We start from the raw sequence: 21,903 nt of genomic DNA, 5'->3' as shown, positions 1-21,903 counted from the left end.
CTTCAGCTTTACTGGGTTTGCTAGTAACAAACAAAAAGAGAAAAGAAATGGCACTACTATTTCCTAAAGTTCTTTCAATTCTGCTTCCTGACTAGAAGAAAGCAAATTTAGACCATTGTTATTCAAAGTTCTACAGTGCAATATTGTTATTCCTCAAAAATCTTTATTGTTTTTACAGGGCCATCTAGACCCAAAATCCAGACATAAATTTTGGTAAAGGATAGATTAACAAAAATATCGTATCCAGATGTAACTTGGAGATACCTCATACTGACCACTGAAGTTTGACTCCACCAAAGTCAGTTGATTTCCCTGGAGTTTATTCACAGCAAAAAGGAGCCATGCTATTGATATATCTTAAAAATTAATGAGATCAAATTTATTCAAATCAATGTACCAAAATTAACAATGTCTCATAGTCCAACTTTTTTATTGAGATATAATTGATATATAACATTATTAGTTTCAGGTGTACAACTTAATGATTTTTATGTACATATATATTGTGAAATGATCACCACAATAAGTCTAGTTAACATCCGTCACCACACACAGTTACAAATTTCTTTTCTTGTGAAGAGAACTTTTAAGATGTATTCTCTTAGCAGCACTCAAATGTACGATACAGTATTATTAACTATAGTCACCATGCTGTATATTACTTACATCCTCAGGATTTATTTTATAACTGAAAGTCTGTACCTTTCAACCACCTTCACATATTTCACACACCCCACACCCCAACCTCTGGCAGCCACCTATCTGCTCTCTAGATCTCTGAGTTCAGTATTGTTTTTGTTGTTGTTGTTTTTAGATTCCACGTATGTATGAGATCATAAGTTATTTGTCTCTTTCTGACTTATTTCACTTACCATAATGCCCTTAAGTTCCATGCATGTTGTCACAAATGGCAAGATTTCCTTGTTTATTATGGCTGAATAATATTCCATTTATCTACTTATTTGTTGACGGACAATTAGGCTGCTTCCATATCTTGGCTATTGTAAATAGTGCTGTTATGAACATTGGGGTGAAGGTATCTTTTTGAGTTAGTATTTTAGTTTCCAGACTAATACCCAGAAGTGGAATTGCTATATCATATGGTAGTTTAGTTCTATTTTAATTTTTTGAGGACACTCTATACTGTTTTCCATAGTGGCTGTACCAATTTACATTCCCACCAACAGTGCCCAAGGTTCTCTTTTCCCCACATCCTCACCAACACTTGTTATTTCTTGACTTTTTGACAATAGTCATTCTAACAGGTGTGAGATTATGTCTCACTGTGGTTTTGATTTGCATTTATTCCAACTTTTAAGTGTCAAACTATATTAAATTATAATATGATATAAATGATATTTTATATCATTTGAATATTTGATAGTAATAATAATATCAGAACTTTTAATTGTTATGAGCTAGAAACATAGATTTACTTAATGTAACAGTGTATTTAAGTGAAAGGAAATTAATTTAGTGACTTTGAAATAAAATAGGAAAAAAAATTGATGAACGCTTCGGAGACATTTTTACCCGAGAAGGCCATGGCACCCACCCTGAAAAAAGATTTGTTAGCCACTTAGAAGTTGTCTTAAATTAGAAAAACAAAGTCATCTTACATAAATCTATCTAGAATTACATTAAAATAAATTCACTCACAAAATTACATGAAATCAGAATTATCAAGAAAGGATCTGGAGTAATTCTATGGTGACAGTGGCCATATCTCCACTGTCTGTGTAAAAAGAAAGATCATTCAAAAAGCTATAATAAAATACACTTTCCTTAATTATCCAAAATATAATCTGCCCATTTTGTGGATTAATTAAATGTGGCAAAACATTACACAATACCCTTTTAATAAGTAAGTAATCAGTGTTAAATATAGTATATAAATGGAAAATACTCATTCTATAATATTTTAAAAGTTAGTGTCTCTTTATATACTTGTCTTCTCCTTTGAATTGATATCATGCTTTTTTACAGTTATAGAAAATACTTTGTATTATTCTTTCACACTTAGCTCTGTAAAATAATCATTTGATATGTTTTATGAATTATTACTTCAAACCTCTCCTTTTGTTTGTAAAAATTCTGTGCAGAAATATCAGTGAACCAAACTAAATTTGCAATGAAAATCGTAGTATTCTACAACTGAAATTAACTTTTAAAAGCATTTTGTTTGGCTAATAATGGATTCAACTAGTATTTATTCTTCTGATATTTTTAATGAAATACGGATTTACAAAATATGGATTTCAGTTCACCAAAATGCAAAATATTACCATTAGATCACAAATGAATTTTAGATGGAATAGCATCAACAAATTATGTGTCTGAGCTAATTGTAGTCACTTTGGGAAAAAAAATACATCTAAATATTATTAACATATTGAAGTGGTGTGCACTCAGTAACTGCTAAAAACACGGCTTTTCTGTGTTTTTATATAATCTTTCTAAAAACAGTCTTTCTTATAGTCTTGTTCTGAAATATCAGCACTGCATGGCACAAATAATACTGAAAAAGAAAATAAAATATCCTGTATTCTAACCCTAAGCCTACTGCTAAGATCATCTGTGACTGAGGACATGTCAATTATTCTGTCTCCCAGTTAACTCATCTCTAGGGTCCCTTTCCTCTTCAGCATTTCATGATTTAGTATCCCTGAGTAACTCCAGCATCAGAATCAGGAAGATCTGTTATATTGACCTATGACTTGTTCAGTTCTAGCCTTTTCCATACCACAGAAAGAGGAAACGTAGATTCTTCACAAAATAATTTAAAATATTTAAGGCAGTTAACAAATTTAAGGTAACTTAGCATATATAATTCTATATGCTTACTCATATACTTAAAACGTATTGTGTATGTCAAAGAGATAAACCAAAGAGTTCATGCCTGAAAAATATCTTACATGAGCACCATTTTAAAATTATTATAAAGGATTTTGATAGGAAGACCATGTATTTAGCACTACCGTTGCCTACGTTTTTAGGTGTTTCTATGTACAGATATCATAATTAAAATTTTTGAGATGATAGTTGTGAGGGAGGAGAGATGACCACTTTTTTTCATTTCTTCATGTTTGCTTTTAGGAAACTGATGGGAGGGATTTCTGCCTGTCCCTGAAGGAAGATGCTGGAGACCCTGGCAACACTGGCCAGGTCCCACACAGAGAGTGGGATCATTTTGCCTTCCCATGGGAGACATACCAACGGTCTCTCTGATGCCTACTGCAGAGGAAGTCAGAAAGTCCTGTGCTCTTTCTTGCCTGTTTGTCCCCAGGCAAGACTCACACCCATCCTGTAAAGAGGGGAAGATCCTGCTCTGAAATTTAGGAATTGCATATCTACTGTATTTGCTGTCTCCGTCTTTCTCCACTGGTTACAACTCCCAGGAGAATATGGGTGAGTGATGTATCCCTTTAATCCACAGTGGTATTTACATCTATTAATATGATGAGAGGTCTTTCAGGGTTGAAAACAGCAAATAGGGATAGCTTCTTTCTTATCCAGAAGCTCTAAATTGTGATGAATGTTGCCAGTTTAACCATGTGAAAGAATTCTAACAACGTATACAAATTTAGGGAATGAAGTTGTAATCACCTAAGCATTTGACTAATATATACATTTCTGGATGCTTAGTGGATAATCTATCTCTGAATTTTGCTGAACACCTGTGATATTTATTTGAAATAAGTTTAGTATCATACCCTACAAATACAGCAAAAGAAAAAAGGTCACAGGTGTGTACTTACTTAACATTCTATGGAATGACTAGCAAATATGCAACATATTATGATCATTTGTTAGAAAAGCTAAACACCTTATATTTATTCAGCTTTTATGCAGCTAGCCTCAAATTCTGTATTTCTAGTTCTTGTCCCTCTAAATGGATAAAATACTTTCACAGATAACTGAGTTGTGAACACTTAAAATATCATGCCTTCTAAAAATTAGGCAAAAATTAAGAAAATGATGCATGGAGATAAAAATCATTTACAGGAGCTAGTAGAAGTTAGATATTATGATTAGATAACTCACAAAATGAAGATGGCTTAAAACGGTGTCAGAGCGTGCAGAAGCCTGTATATGTGCCCTATTGCTCTACAGAATTTTCTTCCATTCTTTGCTGTTACGAGCCATTTAGTTGGTCAGCTTGTAAACTGATTGATTTAGCTCTGGACTAAAATGTTTACCATGAACTACTCTGCTTATCAACAAATTTAGCACCTTGTCTGTGGAAACCACATAGTCTGATTAAGCCATGAGAAGCATCCAGAATTCAAACTGATGTCATTTCAATAGCTAGAAGACTGTGGCTCCAAGAGATAGGAGGCATATGAAAAGAATGAAAAGACCTCAAGTCCAGAGGTCTTCAGAGGTTAAGCCAAAGAAATACAAAATTGACTCAAAGAATGTCTCAGCATGGGAAAAAATCACTGACTTCCATAAATTGAAGAATTAGAGAGTGATATGATCCAGCCCAAAGATGAGGTTGTTTTATCAGCCATTTCCTTAAGTTTTGTTACCCACAACACAGTGGGCACCGGGACATCCGAAACTGCCTTCTTAAACCCCAGTCACTATCTCCGGACAATAAGAAATGTAGACCAACTGAAAGGCAACCCTGAAAGTTACTTGAGAATATATCCCCAACATTGTTTGATATGACATACTGTTTTTTTTTCAAGTGGGTAACATCTTTTAATTCCAAACATAAGAGTTAAAGGTAGACGTGTTTGAAAGAATTAAATATAAGATGTTAAAAAGGATAAATATTTCTAGGTAACGAACCTGTACATATTTGATGTTATTAATATTTATAGTGGTTCAGAGAATATGGCAACAGGTTATTATAGCAATATGTTAGCCTTGTAATTTCAACATAAAATATATCAATAATTATTTATATTTATGGTTTTAAGTTAAAAATTTTAAGAAAATCTTGTTACAATTTTTAAACAGTATTGCAAAATTTAGAACTTAAGAGTCACTGTGTTGCTTAGGCTTTTAAGACATTTAAATATATGGAAATTATTTTCAATAAGCCAGTTGAAGTACTAAAAGGTCAAATATGTTAAATCTATAAATGCAGCTTAAAATTTAAATTAATTAGATTTGTAAGTAGTAACAAACACTAAACAAATGTGCTTGCCAAAACTTGCTAGATTTCGGAATAGAACAAAACTATATGTAAATGAAGCTAAATTAGAGAACAAGAAATATTAAATTTGAAAATGACCTCTTAAAAAATCTGTTCTGCACATGGAAACCATCTTCAAAGACATAAAATACTAAAAAATAAAATTATCACACTGAGTTTTTGAAAACACATTTCTAAATTGGTTATTGTCATGGATACTCTGATAGCAATGACATTGGAAACAGTATTGCATGTCGTATAGACACTTATTTTCTTGGACTGACATGTGGTCATTTCTCATATATTTAGATAAAAAGTAAAGGCAGTTTAGATAGACAAGTTTTTGGCTTTTAAAAATAACTCAGCTGGGGCTCTTTGTTCTTTTTCTGGGTTAGATTGGGAAAGCAGTGCTGACTTATAGAAGTGAGAAAGAGCCATTAAAAAGATATTAAGTGATGACAAAATTATTTTCCCTGAGGGCTGCCAGAAGCTTTTAAAAAGCACTTCATGGGCATGGTTGTGGTTTTGTTTTGAACTTGGGGTTTATTCCCTTTCGGTGGAAATGCTTGTGAAGTGCCAATAAAGGAAACTGAGAGCTGAATATATGACCCTGTGTTAAACCAGACAGGAGGGAAGAATGGGCCTTGGTAAGACTGGAGGGGGTGGGGTGCGGCACAGGAAGAGAAAAGGATTTCCCATGGGAAATTGGGGGCACTAATTAGATTAATTAAATGATATTAAACCAATTATACTTTTAAAAAGAACTAGTTAAGAACAAGTTAAGGAACTTGATTTAAAAAAAATTCCCTCAAGCCTCAAAAATGACCATAAATATGGGACCACATTATACCACAAAGTATCAACGTGGGGTCCTAAGCATTTTTTAAATGTTTAAATGAAAATAGTGAAGACTTTCCTCAGGTAAGATGGGTGCTACCGTTTATGTAGGTGGGAAAGGTAAATTTCTATAAAAAAAGATGTAAAAGTATACTTTTTTAAGAGGTATTCTGAACTGGATCATTGCCAGCAGCATAAAATTCTTAAAAACAAACACAAAAGGACTTCTCTTGACCCCTTTTCATCTTCATCTTCCAATGCACCATTCCTCTTCTTCCTTTTACAATGAAATTTGAGTGTTGTCTTAACAGAGAATTTTCAGTTTTTCTTCTTCTACTCTTGAGCCCACCCCAGGCAGGTTCCCCCCTCTACCTCCACTCTACCCAAATTGCTCACATCAATATCATAAATGGTCATTTCCTGGTCACCATGTTATTTGTTCTATCAGCAGCTTTTAGAATGCCTGACCACTTGCTCCTCCTGGACCCACTTCCACCCCCTGGTTTCATGACCCCACCCTTGCCTTGTTTTTCTCTGGCTGCTGCCTTGTTTTCCTCCATATGTTTGCTGATTCTTCCTCATCTCCCTAACCTGTGCATGCTGGAGGGTTCCCAGGGCTGAAGCCATGTCTCTGTCTGTCTCTCTGTCTGTCTGTCTCTCTCTCTCTTCTGTTTCATCAATTCACTGCCTAGGTAACCACATCCAGTCTCACACATTGAAATACTATTTATAAGCTGGTGGTACTCTTCCAAATTATATCTATAGACCTCTCCACTGAATTCCAGACTGATTTATCCACCTATCCACTTTAAACCTCTACTTAACAAGTCCAAAATTGAGTTCCAGTATTCACAACCCTACCGCCACTCCCTACCCTCTAACCAGCTACTCCTACAGTCTTCCTCCCATCAGTGGATGACATTACCCTTTTTCTTCTGGTTCAGGGGTCACCAGATCTATCCCATTGCCTACTTATATGTTATCTATAGCTGTTTCTGTGTTACAGTGGCAGCACGGACCACAGGGTCTGCAAAGCTAAACGTATTTACCATCTGGTCCTTTACAGAAAAAGTTTACCAATTGCTTTTGTAGTTGCTCAAGCCAGAGAGTCCATAGCCATCTTTACTCTTTCTTTGCTTAATAATCTTTATATGCTCTATCAGCAAATCTTGTCGATCCTGCCATCAAAATCCTGTCTATCCATAATATACCCACTGATCATCACTATTATTACCACCACCTTGAGTGAAGCCACCATCATTTGTTATCTGGATTATTGAAAAAGACTCCTAGCTGAGGGAGTGTTTCCTACATATAAAGCCTTAATATATAAATTAAGGAAGGCATGGATAAAAGAAAAACATTCCGAATTTGAGGTAAGATTATTTAAACAGGATTGGTGATTAGGAAATAAAGGAAAAAGAAATTTTAGTTCTTTAATCTATGCATGGCTCAATCTATACCTCAGTCAAGTGCTTTGAAAATCCCAAAGTGCTATTTAAATATAATCAAACTCAACTGATTGGGTTGGGGGTTGGTCTAGTAATGAAAATGAGTATTGGGTGTAAGATGACAAAATGCAACTGCTGCTTGACATCCGGACAGTTATATGAAAGAGAGAGAGAGAGAGACTTGGAAATGAGTGAATTTTTCCCCACCCAAAGAGGCTCTTCCTTTTTAACCAATTGCTGACAAGTAGGAAGTGGGCACCATGTCTCTAAACCTTAAAACTTTTCAGGGTAATCTAGAAATCCTGATGTATATGTGAAATGTATCCACTTCTACATGTTGCCAAATAGCCTTTTAAATGTAAAATTCTCTACAGTTCAACACTTGCAGAGCAAATTAAACATGACTACTAATTGGAATGGTTAATGGGCCTACGGTTTATGAACTCTGATGGAAGGTATCATTGTCACCATTACACTTATGTAGATGTGTGATCTTAATACACAAGGATGGTGGCAAGAAAGAGTGACCCTGGCACTGTCTTGGCCCCAAATCTCCTTACACCAAACTTACCAGATGGGGACTGCTGTTTTGTTATCAACAATGGAAAATGCAAGAAATGCAAATTTCCAGATCAACCAATAGAATCCTAGATAATTCGTTAATCTAGGCAGCTAGTAATTGACTACTTATTGGGAGGGCTGTGCAATATTGGGTACTGGGAATTCAACAGTCAGCAAGACTGACATGGACTCTGCTTTACAGTTTAGGAAAGAGACAAGCAATTAACGCACTACCAAATAAATAGTGAATAATTGTGAATAAATTATGGCAAATGTATATAAATTAATTAGTATGTAATACATTATCCATTATCCATATATAATGTATGTAACATGTTTTATAAAGCCACTTCCAAAAAAATGTGCTACTTAAAAGTTTCCTTCTTTAGAAGTGTCCTTAGTCAATCATGTAAATTCCCAATTAAGTGTTGTTCCACACTGCAGACATCTGTAGCTCACCCACAGTAACCACAGGATTTCTTCTGAAAACGAGTGCTGAGTGAATATGCAAGTGAAATTTTGTGATAATATAGAAATTATCACTGGAATAATTCTTCTTTTGGTTTAACATATTAATTCTTTCAGTATATAGTCTCTTGATAAATAAGTGGATATTTGAGCCAAAAAATATCTTCCTCAGCTCAGTTTTGTGTCCTGAATCATGATATAAAATATTCTTAAAGCACATTATAGAGTTCTCACCTGGAAAATCATTCCAGGATCTCCAAGGGAACTGGACCTAGTGAAGCAAAATTTCAGAGTTGGAGACCTTGAATGTGTGCTTACAAAGTGGTTCTGTGCTCTTCTGGTAAGAAGTAATTGTCTAAAGCTTATTTGGTGGAGTGTCATTCTGATTGCCGAGGACTTGGGGCCTCCCCTCTCCTCTCCCACCCCTACTCATCCCCCCCCATACTCACACCACAGAATAGGTTTAGGAAGAAGGGGGCATTTCTGTAAGTTAGTTTTCATTTATAAGCACTTACATCAGTATCCTTCCTCTCAGTTCTGGTATACTGTTGATCCAAGATTTGATAAAAATTAAAAATAGCGTTCATCAGGAAAATGTCTGGGCTGTCACGGACACTGGCTGCTAAGCTCTGTGAGGATGTTTGCTCTGTGCATTTGTGGATGACAAAATTACAGATGAGAGAGGTAAAGCAACTGTCCTGTATGTTGCTGTGCAAATAAGATAACGTCATTCATTCTGAGAGTGACAATTCCAGGAGAAGGGAACATGTAGTCTGTGGTGACATGGATATGAATAGAGAGAACAGATGAGATTCATGGTCCTTATTCAGAAATCAAGGGAACTCTAAATGGCTTTATTAACTGAGATATAAGAAGTAACATGTACATAACTTTCTGAGAATCCAAAATTTGGGGGGAAAAAAGAAAAAAATTTAAAAGTAAGGCAATCCCTTTCCATAATAACATTGCATCTGTATTTAAAACACACATTTGATCTACAAGCCACTTAGTTCATGAGAATTTGATATGACTCAACAGGAGCACACGCTACCTAATCTGCCAACCCATTGTAAGATGTGTCCACAGAAGTAGAACAAATGGAGAATCATTTGTCATCGCTACTCTGTGTTGGCTGGGTCACATCAATTCCAGGCACCTCACTGTCAGAACAGCATACACATGTTGGAACCCAAACAAGGACAAGAGCCTGGTGAAAGGCATTCCTTGCTCAGAGCCATACTGCTTGCAGATCCCAAGATGATCGAACTGGCACCATTCCTGTGTGTATGTGTAATGTAAGAGGTAGCATGGGGGGTGGGGAGGGACTTGATTTTCCATTCCCTTAATGGCACAACTTCTTACCTTTTCCAAGATTTTCAGAAAGCAAATATCTTCGTGCCACCTTCCTTACGCTGGTCATACTCTGGTTGCAAGAGGTGGTGTGTACAGGTATTTTACACAAACGGGCTGGAGGCTTAGAAAGAGCTGGGTGACTGGGGGACAAAGGTTTAAGGCATAGATGCTCACAGGCTTCAAAAACTTGAAACACTATCGTAATACAGAGTTTTCCTATGTGGTTGCCAAGATTAGAAAGAGTACAGGAAGCAAGATTTGATTCCATATGAAGAAACACTTTCTAATATTCAGCGATGTCCTCAGATAAAAATGCATGTGGAGCGGGCTCAAGAGCAGGAGATGAACTCATGGAGGGGAGTGTGTATTGTAGTCTTTCAAAGCATGGGCTCTGTTGTCATACAGAACTGCTTTCTCATCATTTTGATATACTTACTCTGGGTCCTGGGGGAAGCAACTTACGCTCTCCAAACTTCAAATTTCCTGTCTCTAAATGAGGAAACTTGTCCCCATCTCACGAGACTGTTGTGAAGGTTAGGCAAGATAGTGATTGAAGAGAATTTAGCACAGCTCTAGCACGGCAGGGTGTACAGAATGGTAAACGCTATTATTATTGGAAGATCAGGCACTGGAAGAGTGGTGGTGTCTGTGAACTAGAAAGATGCCTAAAGTGAGAGGTAACGAGAGGTGCACTTTTGATCACCTTATCTGGCAGCCTGAAGTTTGAGACACATCAAGCTTTAATCTCAACTTAGCAGGCAATCAGAGAAAGTGAAAACAGATAAACCCTGAAGCAACAAACTAATCAGAAACAGAACTGTGTATAGATAACAAGGACCTTGCTTCTTGGCAACATAACATCAGACAGTGGAAGATAAAAATTAGAGAACATTTCAGAAGTTTTAAAACCTATTAATTCCTCTCCTTAAATCCCTCTTTAACATGTTTTATCTTTAAATTTAAAGACCGTTGGTTGATGGATTCTAGCAACAGTTCTCCTTTCCCGGGAAATAAATACCCACCAGCTATCATTTAATACTGTAGTTATATGCCAGGAAGACATTTTCATGTGTGGTTAATTTTTTCCACCAACTCAGGGTTACAATCAGCTAAAAACTGACTTCTTGATTGTTAAACTATCTTGTGAGACACATGCAAACCCCGTACCTTGCTGTTGCCCACTTAGAAGAATCCAAATGCCTTTCCGCCTACCTACTGCTTGCTGAAAACATGATCTCACTGGAATGCAGAGACAGATTTGGTAGAATGTTCATATTTAATGAAATTATGAAATGTGAATTTGATGCACTTTGTAGGGTAAAAAAATATTGTGCCCTTAAGCAACATTCCTGGACTGTTTCAGTTTGGAGTATGTGATGTGAAATTTTAAGAGTCATGAAGTTTAGTCTAAACACACAACTTTGGGGGCATTCTTCCATATTTGTGTCAAAAAAATGCTTGGTACCTGATTTTAGACTCTATGGGTAACATAGACTGGGAACATTCAAATCATACCCCTCCAAACCTCAGTCCATGATGTATTTTATGCCAAACATTTCTCTTGACCATTTTAAGCTGTTAGTCTTTATCTTCCCTGCCTTCTTTCCAAGCCATTCTTCAGAAATTCTCATAGACAATTAAACATCTCAAGTTCATAACCATTTAATGGCCATTGACTGACTATTAAATGGTTTTCAGATATACTAAATTCAGGACACCAGCCAGACTACTCAACTTCAATTTTTCTGAAGTCCTTTTATTAGTTTCCAGAAAAACCTTATCCTGAGTGTGACAGAAGACTAGATGGACCTGGTGCTATCTAGGCCCCTGAAATAGATTTGGAGTCATGTTGACTTAAGTCTCAGCACTGATTCTAAAAAAAAATATATATATATATATTCTTAAAAGATACATGAAACTTTCTTGCAAAAATTCTTGAGTAGATTCCCAGACATAAAATCATGCATCCATGCTGTCTCCATGACACTACCCTACCCCATTATGTAAAGTGGTCCGTTCTGATTACCAAAGCATATTCCCCAAAATTCTTTGTATTGGAAGAATGTTCCCTCCCACACACTAGCTACTTTTTTCAACCTCTGTAGATGTGTACCCTGGATGATAAACCTTCAGCTACTTAATGACTACCAGAAACCTGTACTTTATTTTGTGTTCTCCAACTCAGGGAAACCCAATTGTCCTAGTCAAAAATGGAGGCATCCTCCTTGGCTTCTCCATCATATAAATCCTTATGCCACTTCTTCATATAAATCACTTACACATACTGATTTGATCCTCAAATTCATTTTGTCACATCCCTATGTCCTTAAATGTCATTGAGGCTTCAATTATCTCTTGCCCAGGCTATTATAACAGTCTCTTGACTGTGCCATTACTTCTGCCTGTCTCCAATCCCTTTCTCAACCTGTAGCCAGAATGACCCTTCTGAAGGCAAATTAATTACACAACTTAAAACCTTCAACCAATTCCCTTAATCTTAGAATAAAACTCTAACAAGTTTCTGCTTGCCTTCCCAGCCTCATCAAACATCACTTTTTCTTTTATCCTCTACATCCAAGCCACACTGAATTTCATCTATGCCTTCAAGGTACCATCCACCTTCCCAAAACACCCTTCCCCACCTACCACATATTCCCTCTTTCCAACTCCTGCCTGTATAACTTTTATTTATTTTTCATATTTAATAGCTGAAATCATTTCCTTTTGGAAGCCTTCCTTGTGTCTCTACCCCCAGTCCAAGTCTGGGCCAGATATGCCCCATGTGATCCCAAAGCACCTGTATTTATTCTACTTTAGCACACAGCTCACTGCTTTGCCCACTTACTCGTCCATTCACAGTACTTCCTATCAAGAAATGTCTTTTTGCTCCCTGCTGAAACCCTCAGCACAATGCCAGGCACATGAATAAATACTGTGGAATGAGTGATTGAATACTGAGTGACCCCTGCCCACCTGAGCACCATAGCCATGTGCTCTTTACATGGAATGCCCATTCAGTTGTTCCATAGATTGTTACTGAGTGTTCTCTGTGGGACAGATATGATGCTAGGTTCTATAGTCAGCAGGAATATAATAAAATTTTCTATACCATTGCATATGGTCAAATATAATTTGCCACCAAAAAAGCAGTGTTGAATACTAGGAAATATGGTCGATATATATGTAGCCTATGTATGATTCAAAGCTCTTCCTTCTACCAACTGATGGTGAGGTTTTTACATTTGCACATCTTAAAGCCTGTACTCAAAACAATCATAAACAAAATGTTCTTACTTTCAGCTGGCTCCATAAGTGGAGAGCTAAATATTCATATATAAGCAATACTAAGTAACTAATACTATGCAACATGCACCTTGGAAGAAAATTCATACAAAATGTGCCCAGTCTCCATTTGAAGCCAAGACACTTAAAAGGTTCTACATGTAGGAGAACAGGAATGTGGAGTTCCAAATGAGCTGGAGAAATGCCTTCCTGTCAGCAATCTTTCTCAGTTCCCTGTTGGCTGGCAATGTTCTCAGGAGGCTTTCTAGTGGTCATAAAAGCATTCATTGAAAAAATTTAGGTTAGACACGTCAAATTTCTCATGTTTATAAGAAGAAAATTGAGTTATCCTTCCCAAATGAGAGGAAAGGTGCCATCTGGTCCAGTATATGGTTTCATTTAAAAAAACGATAAGGATAGACATCACAAGTGTTTTGTCAACTATGAATAATTTTTTTAAAAAGTCTTTTACATTATCTACATTCTCTTACACACAAAGCCCAAATGAACAAAATCCAAATTTTTCCTTATTCTCAAGACATAAATTACTGTAGGCAATTACTTTATTGGCTATTTCTGAGGACGGATTAATCTATTCTCCATTCATTCATTTGAGTCATGCTTTCTGTAACTTTACTACCTGCTGTGACTTGGTAACTAGTATTTTTCTCTTTTCCAGAAGAATAGGAGACTTATTCCCTTAGCTCTGCAAATAATATTTGCAGGCACCAAACAAATGAAATAGGGCATATTATCAATATAGCTATTTTGGCTTCTTGAAATTACATTACACATTTTTTTTTCATTTTTAAGTTGTTCAGTTCATATCTATCATTATCTTCACGCTGTCCCCTACCTGTCTTTCCATCATTCTCTACCATTTATGAAGATGGCTACCATGTGTTCTCATGAACTACTTCCATTAACTCTTCATACCTGTCACTGTGGTAGGTATAGGTGCCCAGTTCCTCCTCACCTTTGACTAAAAGAATGGCCCTGTTGGGCTTCCCTGGTAGCGCAGTGGTTGAGAGTCCGCCTGCCGATGCAGGGGACGCGGGTTCATGCCCCGGTCTGGGAAGATCCCACATGCCACGGAGCGGCTGGGCCCGTGAGCCATGGCCGCTGAGCCTGTGCTCCGCAACAGGAGAGGCCACAACAGGGAGAGGCCCGCGTATGGCAAAAAAAAAAAAAAAAATGGCCCTGCTGATTCAGTGGTTGCCACCTCTTGGGTCACTGTCACAGCCAATCTAAACTCCATCAATTGATAGTGCCATCTTTCTCATATGCACCTCTGACCCTGCTCTAAAACCTCCATGGCCTCCCTAATTGCTCTTGTATTAAGTGATCCTCAATCTTTTCTCAAAATCCTTGAAAACATGGCGAATGTGTTATGCTTTTTCTCTCCTGGTGATTTTGTTCATTCATTGCTTTACCTACTATAACATCCAGTCCTACCGTTTCCTGAGCATCTATCTCATATACCCTTCCTCTAAGCAGCCTTTCTTGATTTTGCCAAATAGAGATTGCCTCTTCTTTCTTTGATTTCTCCATGGTATTTTGGTCTGTACTCTTTTATTACATCAGTCTTACACAGCAGCGTCTTATACTGAATTATGTGCCTAGGGTTTTTTTTTTTTCCTGCTTGTTTTTCCTGTTTTGTTTACAGTTTAAATACAAAGATTTCTGTTATCTTTGGATCTCATCCTCTCACAGAAGGACTTCAAATATTTTTAATTAATTTATTCAATTGCCTTAAATTCAAGAAATATCTTACAAATTTTACTCCATGTATGAGTCTTGTAATTTCATTCTTGTAGGGAATGATTCTTATTCTAAGAAACTAGTGTGGTCTGTGGTTTAGAGTCACGGTTTAGGTTGCCCTTAGGAAGAATGAAAAACAGCTGGTGTCCAAGGAGCTATGGAAATTTGTCAAAAAACTAATCGTAGAACAGAAGCCAAGAGTTTGACTTGCATATCTTAAGCTCTATCTATATTATTATTTTTTGAAAGGATACAGTGTTTGGAAAATCATGGCCAATATACCCAAAGAAGATATTATACACTAAAATATGAATGTCAACACTCTAGTGTTCAAATTGTGTCCACTTAATTTACTCAAGCGTACACTAACGTAACCAAGTACTTAAAGAGGATAAAATCATTAAATTTTAAGGGACTTTTTGTTTTTTAGAATTTTGAAAAACTTCTTTTGTATTTTAGGTGCACAGGATAAAATGTTATTATAAATGATGAGCGAACTTTAAATATAAATAATAATATCAAAATTGATTCAAGTTATAAACATGTAACAATTCATAGGATTTCAAATTCACCAAATAATGGTTGATTACTGTCTATACACAAGAAATTTCCCAAGAAAATAGTTATACAAAGGTGAATAAACATAGACTGAGCACCCTGAAAGCTTAAAATTAGGAAGATTGCAAGAAATATACAAATAACTGTAAATTGAGTCTGATTTTAATAAGAGCAGTGTGATAAACGTAATAGGCTACAGTGGTTCAAAAGAAGGAGAAATCAAATATGACTGTGAATGTAAGAAACATCAGTGAAGGACACAACATCCTTACATAAAACTTGAAGGGTAGGATTATAAATATTGGAATAAGTTAAGGAGGAGACATTAGAAGGTGAGGAAATGGCATGGGAAAAGGCTCAGAGAATAAAGTTGTGAATGAAGGGGATTGCAAATCAGGCTGGTGCAATTAGAAACAGCCCTGATACCAAGGGGGAAAGGGGTGGGGTGGGAGGAATTGGGAGACTGGGATTGATACATATATATTATTGATACTATGTATAAAATAGACAACTGATGGGAACATATCATATAGCACAGGGAACTCTACCTAATGCACTGTGGTGACCTAAATGGGAGGGAAGTCCAAAAGGGAGGGGATATCTCTATGTGCATGGCTGCTTCATTTTGTTGTGCAGTGGAGGCTAACACAACATTGTAAAGCATGCATACTCCAATAAAAATTAATTAAAAAAAAATATAGAACGAGCCCTGAGCTGAAGACCATCTTCTATGAGGCTCCCATAGTGATATCACCCACTGATGGGGACAGTTTGAACACAGGGCTGGTAGCCATACTGAGGTAAGTGTCCTAAGCTTTTGAAGTCCATATTTGAGGTTAGGAATTGAACTCACTTTCGAATTGTTCACAATCCAAAGCAATGTTAAACAAATTAAAATAAAAGTAACAGTGTTCAACTGAGATCTGTATTTTTCACCTGGCCTGGAGGTTAAAGTCACTGACATTCCTGCTCTGACCTGTTAGATTTTATTTCTCTCAAAGTTCCTCTGAGTCTGCATGAGGGATCCAATGAATTATTTCAGTTGGTCAATTTACTCACAGAGACTTAGGATTTCACTAAATTGAGCACATTTTTCTAACTGAAGTAATCTGTTCCTCTCCCCCCACCTCAGGGAGTTTGCCCACTCTCTTCCCTCTGTCTGGAATGGTCTTCCCTCATCTATCAGTGTGGCTTACTGCCTCACCTTCCTCCAGGACATCTCAGGGAGCCCTTCTCTGACCACACTATTAAATGTCCCAGCCTCAACCTGCTTTATTTTTCTTCATAACCTTATCACCTTCTAACATACTATGTAATTTATTTATCTTATTTATTGCCTGATTGCCCACCCAGGAGGCCAAGGATTGTCTATTTTATTCATGAATTTATCCTAGGTGCTTAGAATAGTACCTAACATATAGTAAATGCTCCATAAATATTAAGTGAATAGATACATGTGTGATGAAGTGTATGTAGTATTTACATGATAATTTGAGACAATGTTACTTTATAGAGCTTAATATTCTGACTACTGTTTCTCATTAACTTTACTAAGTGAAGAAGGATTTATAAAGCATTTACTATATAACAAGCACTGTATCTGGTTCTTACAAAATAAATTATTATGTAGTAGCTCCCATATTTGAAAAGCAAATAATAAGAAAGGAATGACAAATAGAATATGAAAACTATATGATTTCAGCTGGCATTGCAAAGAAGGAAACAGTGATATCCTGACATCTCCAGCAGTTTCCCCCAATGTAGTATTTGCTCGGTCTAGAGAATGAAAAGATGCTCCCCAATACAAGCATAGGCTTTGAAATTACACAGACCTTAACTCTAATTCCAATGATACCATTCATTATCCAAACCACCTTCACCTAGTCATTAACTTCTCTGTGTCTAAGTGATTTCATTGGTAAAATGAGGATCGAAATCTTAACCTCACAGGGAGACTGAGCTATCAAATGAGATCATCTGTGGAAACAATTAGCCAAGTCGTTGGCACATAGAAACAATTTAATAAATGCATGTGGCATGAATTAATTCTTGATCAGTGGGGAAAAGTATAACTAGAAGAATGTGGCTTTTTAAAATATATTTCTACTGCATTGTACCCCACATATTATTCATGATGATCCCTCTTCCCTCAATATTATTGAAATAATAAATTGCCTTATATATTGATTGGTTATCATATAAATTATTGTTCCCATTTCACAGAGATGGAAGTTGAGTCTTATGCATATTAAGTAACTTGCACAAGGCCACAAAGTACACAGCAGAGTTAGGATTTCACCCCACATGAAGTCCTCTCCAAAGCCGGTTCATTTGTCTTGATCCTTACCTTAGTCTGCATAGCTATGTGATTGCCGCCAGAAAGTATTCCCTAAACCTGCAGTCTGGATAGCATACCTTTTTGAGCTCACATAGAATCTTATGCATATTTCTCTCATAATGCATGATGTTTGAAAACATGTTTGTTCTTCTCCTTTCTATACCTGGACATCACCTTCTAGAAACACCTGTTCAATGTGAGTAATTGTTCCTATTTTTAGATCTTGAACAGGTTTTCACCGGGTACTTTCACGGTAAGCTCACAGAAACCCATAAAAACGAACGTTTATTGAACATTAGTTTTCTGTAGGCTCTGGTCTAATTGTTCTAGTCCTCAACTCCATACATTCCTCATAACAACCCCATATGGCAGATACTACCTTTATCCTCATATTAGAGATATTGAAAATAAAACACAATTAGGTTAATGAATTCACTCAGCTTATATTCCAGGACTGGGGTTTGAACCCAAACATTTAGATTCCAGACTACACATTCTTAATCATGAGACTATATTGCCCCTCATACACCAGGACTGATGACATCTTCTTTTCCACTTTCATTTAAAAATCCTAGAAAAATGCATTTTCATAGAGTCTAAATTGTACTTCTATGAACCATGACTCTCTTACATTTGCAAGTCTGTATTTTTCTTGTGACACTGATTTCTACAATTAGTCAAACTTTAAAAGCTTATTTAAATAAAATAGATACATTTAGAATCTGACAGAAACCCCCAAATTTTAGGTCAGCACTTACAGAGTGTTGTTAGTGGTACTGCAATACCCACCCCAACTTAGAAATACCATACTGGTGGTCTTCATTGCCTGAAACAGGCTTCAAGCTGTGCTCTTGGAAGGTGCTGGAAGTTAAACCATAACCTTGTATAAATTCAAAAACAAAGAAACTTTAAAAAGACATCTATCCTTTTAATACCAACTTTTTAAAAAAACTTTCCAAGTAAAATGACTTAAACACAGAGAGCCTATTTTTTATTTTTAAGAGAGAGCAAAGAATGTGTTCATGGCAAGTTGGAACAGTGTGCAAATGTGCTGACTTCACTGTTATCTGAACGACAAAGCATTAAATCACAAGAAGGAAAAAGTCAGCATGTTCTCTGAGAATACAAATAGATTAGTGTCAGGAAGAGCTTTGTCCAAGAAAGGGAAGAGACACCTACCCAGAGAATAATTCATGCACATGAAACCTATAATTAAAAAAAATCATTTTCAAAAAATATTTTAGCTGATAAATATGACTATTAGATAAACAAAGCACAGAAAAAGTTCCATGTGAATTTTTTTTTAAGTGGACCTTCCAAATGTGATCAGTCATCACACCCCACTCTTTACCTCTTTCTTATATAAGACCTGATTCATTAATGGTTATGGAACTCACACAAAAATATTAGATCCCTTTCCTCCCTTTTAATTATATGATGGAACAGTACTTAAGTTTACCAGGCACTTAAGAACATTCCCTAAGTTAAAAGGTGTAAAAAACCCCATATCCCTTAACATATGAATTCTTTAGGTTCTCCTAATGTACAATTTAAGTAAAACGTCCTCACTCAGAATTCAAAGAAAACAATGTTCTCTTACCATATATTCCATGTTTGCTGCTGGTGGGAACACTTTGCCCCGAACTTGGTTATGATAATCAAGAATGGCGATCATGTCATTCTGCGAAATGTAGCGCTTCCGCCTGGCTTTGGGGATGTCCGCAGAATCTAGTTGTGCTTTTAGAGCTGCTTCAATATCAGTGAAATTATTGGTTGGCGGGGATGAGTCAGTGGAATTGAGTAAGATGACGGCACTTGCTTCACAGAGAAGGGAGAACAGGAGTGCACTGCTGATGGCAGAGATTGCTATCATTTTGAGAGATGGAGAGGGAGAGGCCACAGAGTTTGCCTTAAAGCAGAAAGGTAGAGTTAGGGTCTATGAAAGGAAAAAAAAAAATAGGGCCAGAGGGTATGAATTTACAAAATCATTGCTTGACTTGACTTTCTTCAAAAAAATCCAAGCAAATGCTGAACTCAAGCCTAGAAGACAACCTGTAGTGGTCTCTATACATTTTACTTGGTGTTATGAAGCAGTCCCCTAAGAGGAACTTCCTATAGCTAGAGAAAAATAAACAGCATGGCTACTAACCCTAAAATGAATGTGAGCCATTTACCCCAAACGCCTGAGCCACAGAATGCATTACTGCATATTTATTTTCAGAGGGAAATCTTTAGGAATTGAAATTCATCTTGAGAGTGAAAAGGAAAAATGCATCACAGGTAATAACAGAGAATGTGCTGATAATGTTCCCCAGACATATATGAACACCAAATAATAGAACAGATAGAAAAAAAAAGTTAGAATAATCCAATCTCATTTCTAAAAAAATTAAAATGTGAGCTACTTTAAAAGCAATGCATGCAAAATAAACTTGTTGAGCTAAATAGCTTACCTCTGCACAATGCCAAAATGAATATAGTATTCTTCCAAAAATTTAAAGTTCTTTGCTAGGTTGTAGCATGAACTCTTGTAAGAGGAGTGTGTCTTATTACAAACTCTCAGAGCAAAACTCTGCAAGGTTTGAGTGCTGCTGGCTACAGGAGCAGCTAACAGCTTTTATATGTCACAGTCTGCAACGTCCAGAAAGGGCAGTCTTTCTTAGGGTCTCTCTTAGCCAAAATCAAAGGGGAGGGGTTTTGGATAGAAAAAACAGTGATTGGGTGGCAACCTTTTTATGTGGGTGGTGAGGAAATTGAGTCACACCCACAGCTTACAAAGTACAAACCATAAAAGACAAACCCTTTTTTCTCTGAGCTTCCACCTTTTCTGTGACTGGTTAATTTTCCTCATTTAATGCTTTCTAGTTCCTGGTTCCCATACAAAAAAAGGAGAAAAAAAAAGGGACTGTGAGTTTTTGAAAACACAGAAGGTTGAGTAACAAGCAGTGCATTTTTTTTTTTTAAGACAGTAAATGACATGGGAGCTGAAAGGAGCAAGCTGATATTAACTCAAAAGATCAGCTCACATAGTTAATCTGGGTGGCCACAAATATGATTCAAAAGAGATGCCAAGCAAATCAGTAGTAGTCAAACTATAGCATATGATATTGGGATAATAGATGCTCAAGTGGTTGCACTTTCTGTCTCCATGTGGCTTTATTCCTCTAATTTTTATATTTAGTCTCTCTCTATCTCTTTCTCTTGTTTTCACTCTCTCCTTTCTTTCCTTTCTCTACAGAGAGGCAGCAAATTACCTGCCTTTTACCTGCCTTGTATAGAATGCAAATAGAGAAGCTTATGACAAATGACAGCAGCCAAGATAACATCTGTTTCAGGTTTAGAAGCATAGAGTTGAAATTTTAAGCAAAGAGTAGCCCAGCCTCTCAGGAAGCATATTGGAGGGCACAGCTCCGAGGCCATGAAGAATGTCACAGCAGCAGCTGCAGCTGTCAACCGTCAGAAGTGCCTTCCTAGAAAGATGCCATTGGAGCAAAACCTGTGTCTGGCAAGACAAGAGCCAAGAATGTGACTATTAGGGCAATTTGTAACAAAAGGACCCTCACAAATACCCTGTGTCATGAGAACTTTAACAAAATGTGGAATATTCCCAGTCTGTGGCAACAGGAATCTTAGAAACTACACATTATTCAGTTAAACTTGCGTAACGTACACCGACTAGTCTAGTTGGTCATTGTGTGTTGCCTCCTGCATGTTTCAGCAGGAGGAGTACTACGTGGATTTATATTTGTCAGAAAGGATGATCATGTGGTAAGAAGCACACCAGGCTGGGAGCCAAGTTTCCTGGGCTATATTCCCAGTCGTGTCTCTAGCAGTATGTGTGGCCTGACGCACATAGTTTAGCTCTTCACTGGTGCATCTAAAAATGGGAGGGAAAAGGTGTGTATTCTATGTGTATTCTATTCTTCATCAAATTCCTTATGAGAGCAGGACAGTGTTTGAAACTGAAAGTGCCACTGAATTTCAAAGTTCAGTGTGGAGATGCATTCTTTGATGTTGATAACATGTGCCAAAGTTCAGGTTTTACTATATTTTCATGAGCCTTAAGTTCCTAACTAAATTCGAGTAATTTGAGAAGAGCTCAAGGTGCAATACTGAAAGCTGTAAATAGGAATTAATGAATACTGTTG

At 36.7% G+C, this 21,903-nt stretch overlaps 1 protein-coding gene across 1 annotated transcript in view; it reads right to left on the bottom strand.

The window, feature by feature from the left end:
* Positions 1 to 20,329, bottom strand: part of PI15 (peptidase inhibitor 15) — a 30,700-nt gene extending 10,371 nt beyond the window's left edge. The window contains exons 1-2 of the mRNA XM_032610653.1: positions 20,209 to 20,329; positions 19,356 to 19,664 (exon numbers count right to left, since the gene is read on the bottom strand). Coding sequence (XP_032466544.1) covers positions 19,356 to 19,628 — 273 coding nt within the window. The 5' untranslated portion in view covers positions 19,629 to 19,664; positions 20,209 to 20,329. The remainder of the gene's footprint in view (positions 1 to 19,355; positions 19,665 to 20,208) is intronic.
* Between the last annotated feature and the right edge of the window lie 1,574 nt (positions 20,330 to 21,903).

This window comes from Phocoena sinus, chromosome 17 (assembly GCF_008692025.1).
Source record: "Phocoena sinus isolate mPhoSin1 chromosome 17, mPhoSin1.pri, whole genome shotgun sequence".
Taxonomy (NCBI): Eukaryota; Metazoa; Chordata; class Mammalia; order Artiodactyla; family Phocoenidae; genus Phocoena; species Phocoena sinus.
Note: the sequence above shows the minus strand (reverse complement) of the source record. Positions and strands in the feature narration are given on the sequence as shown.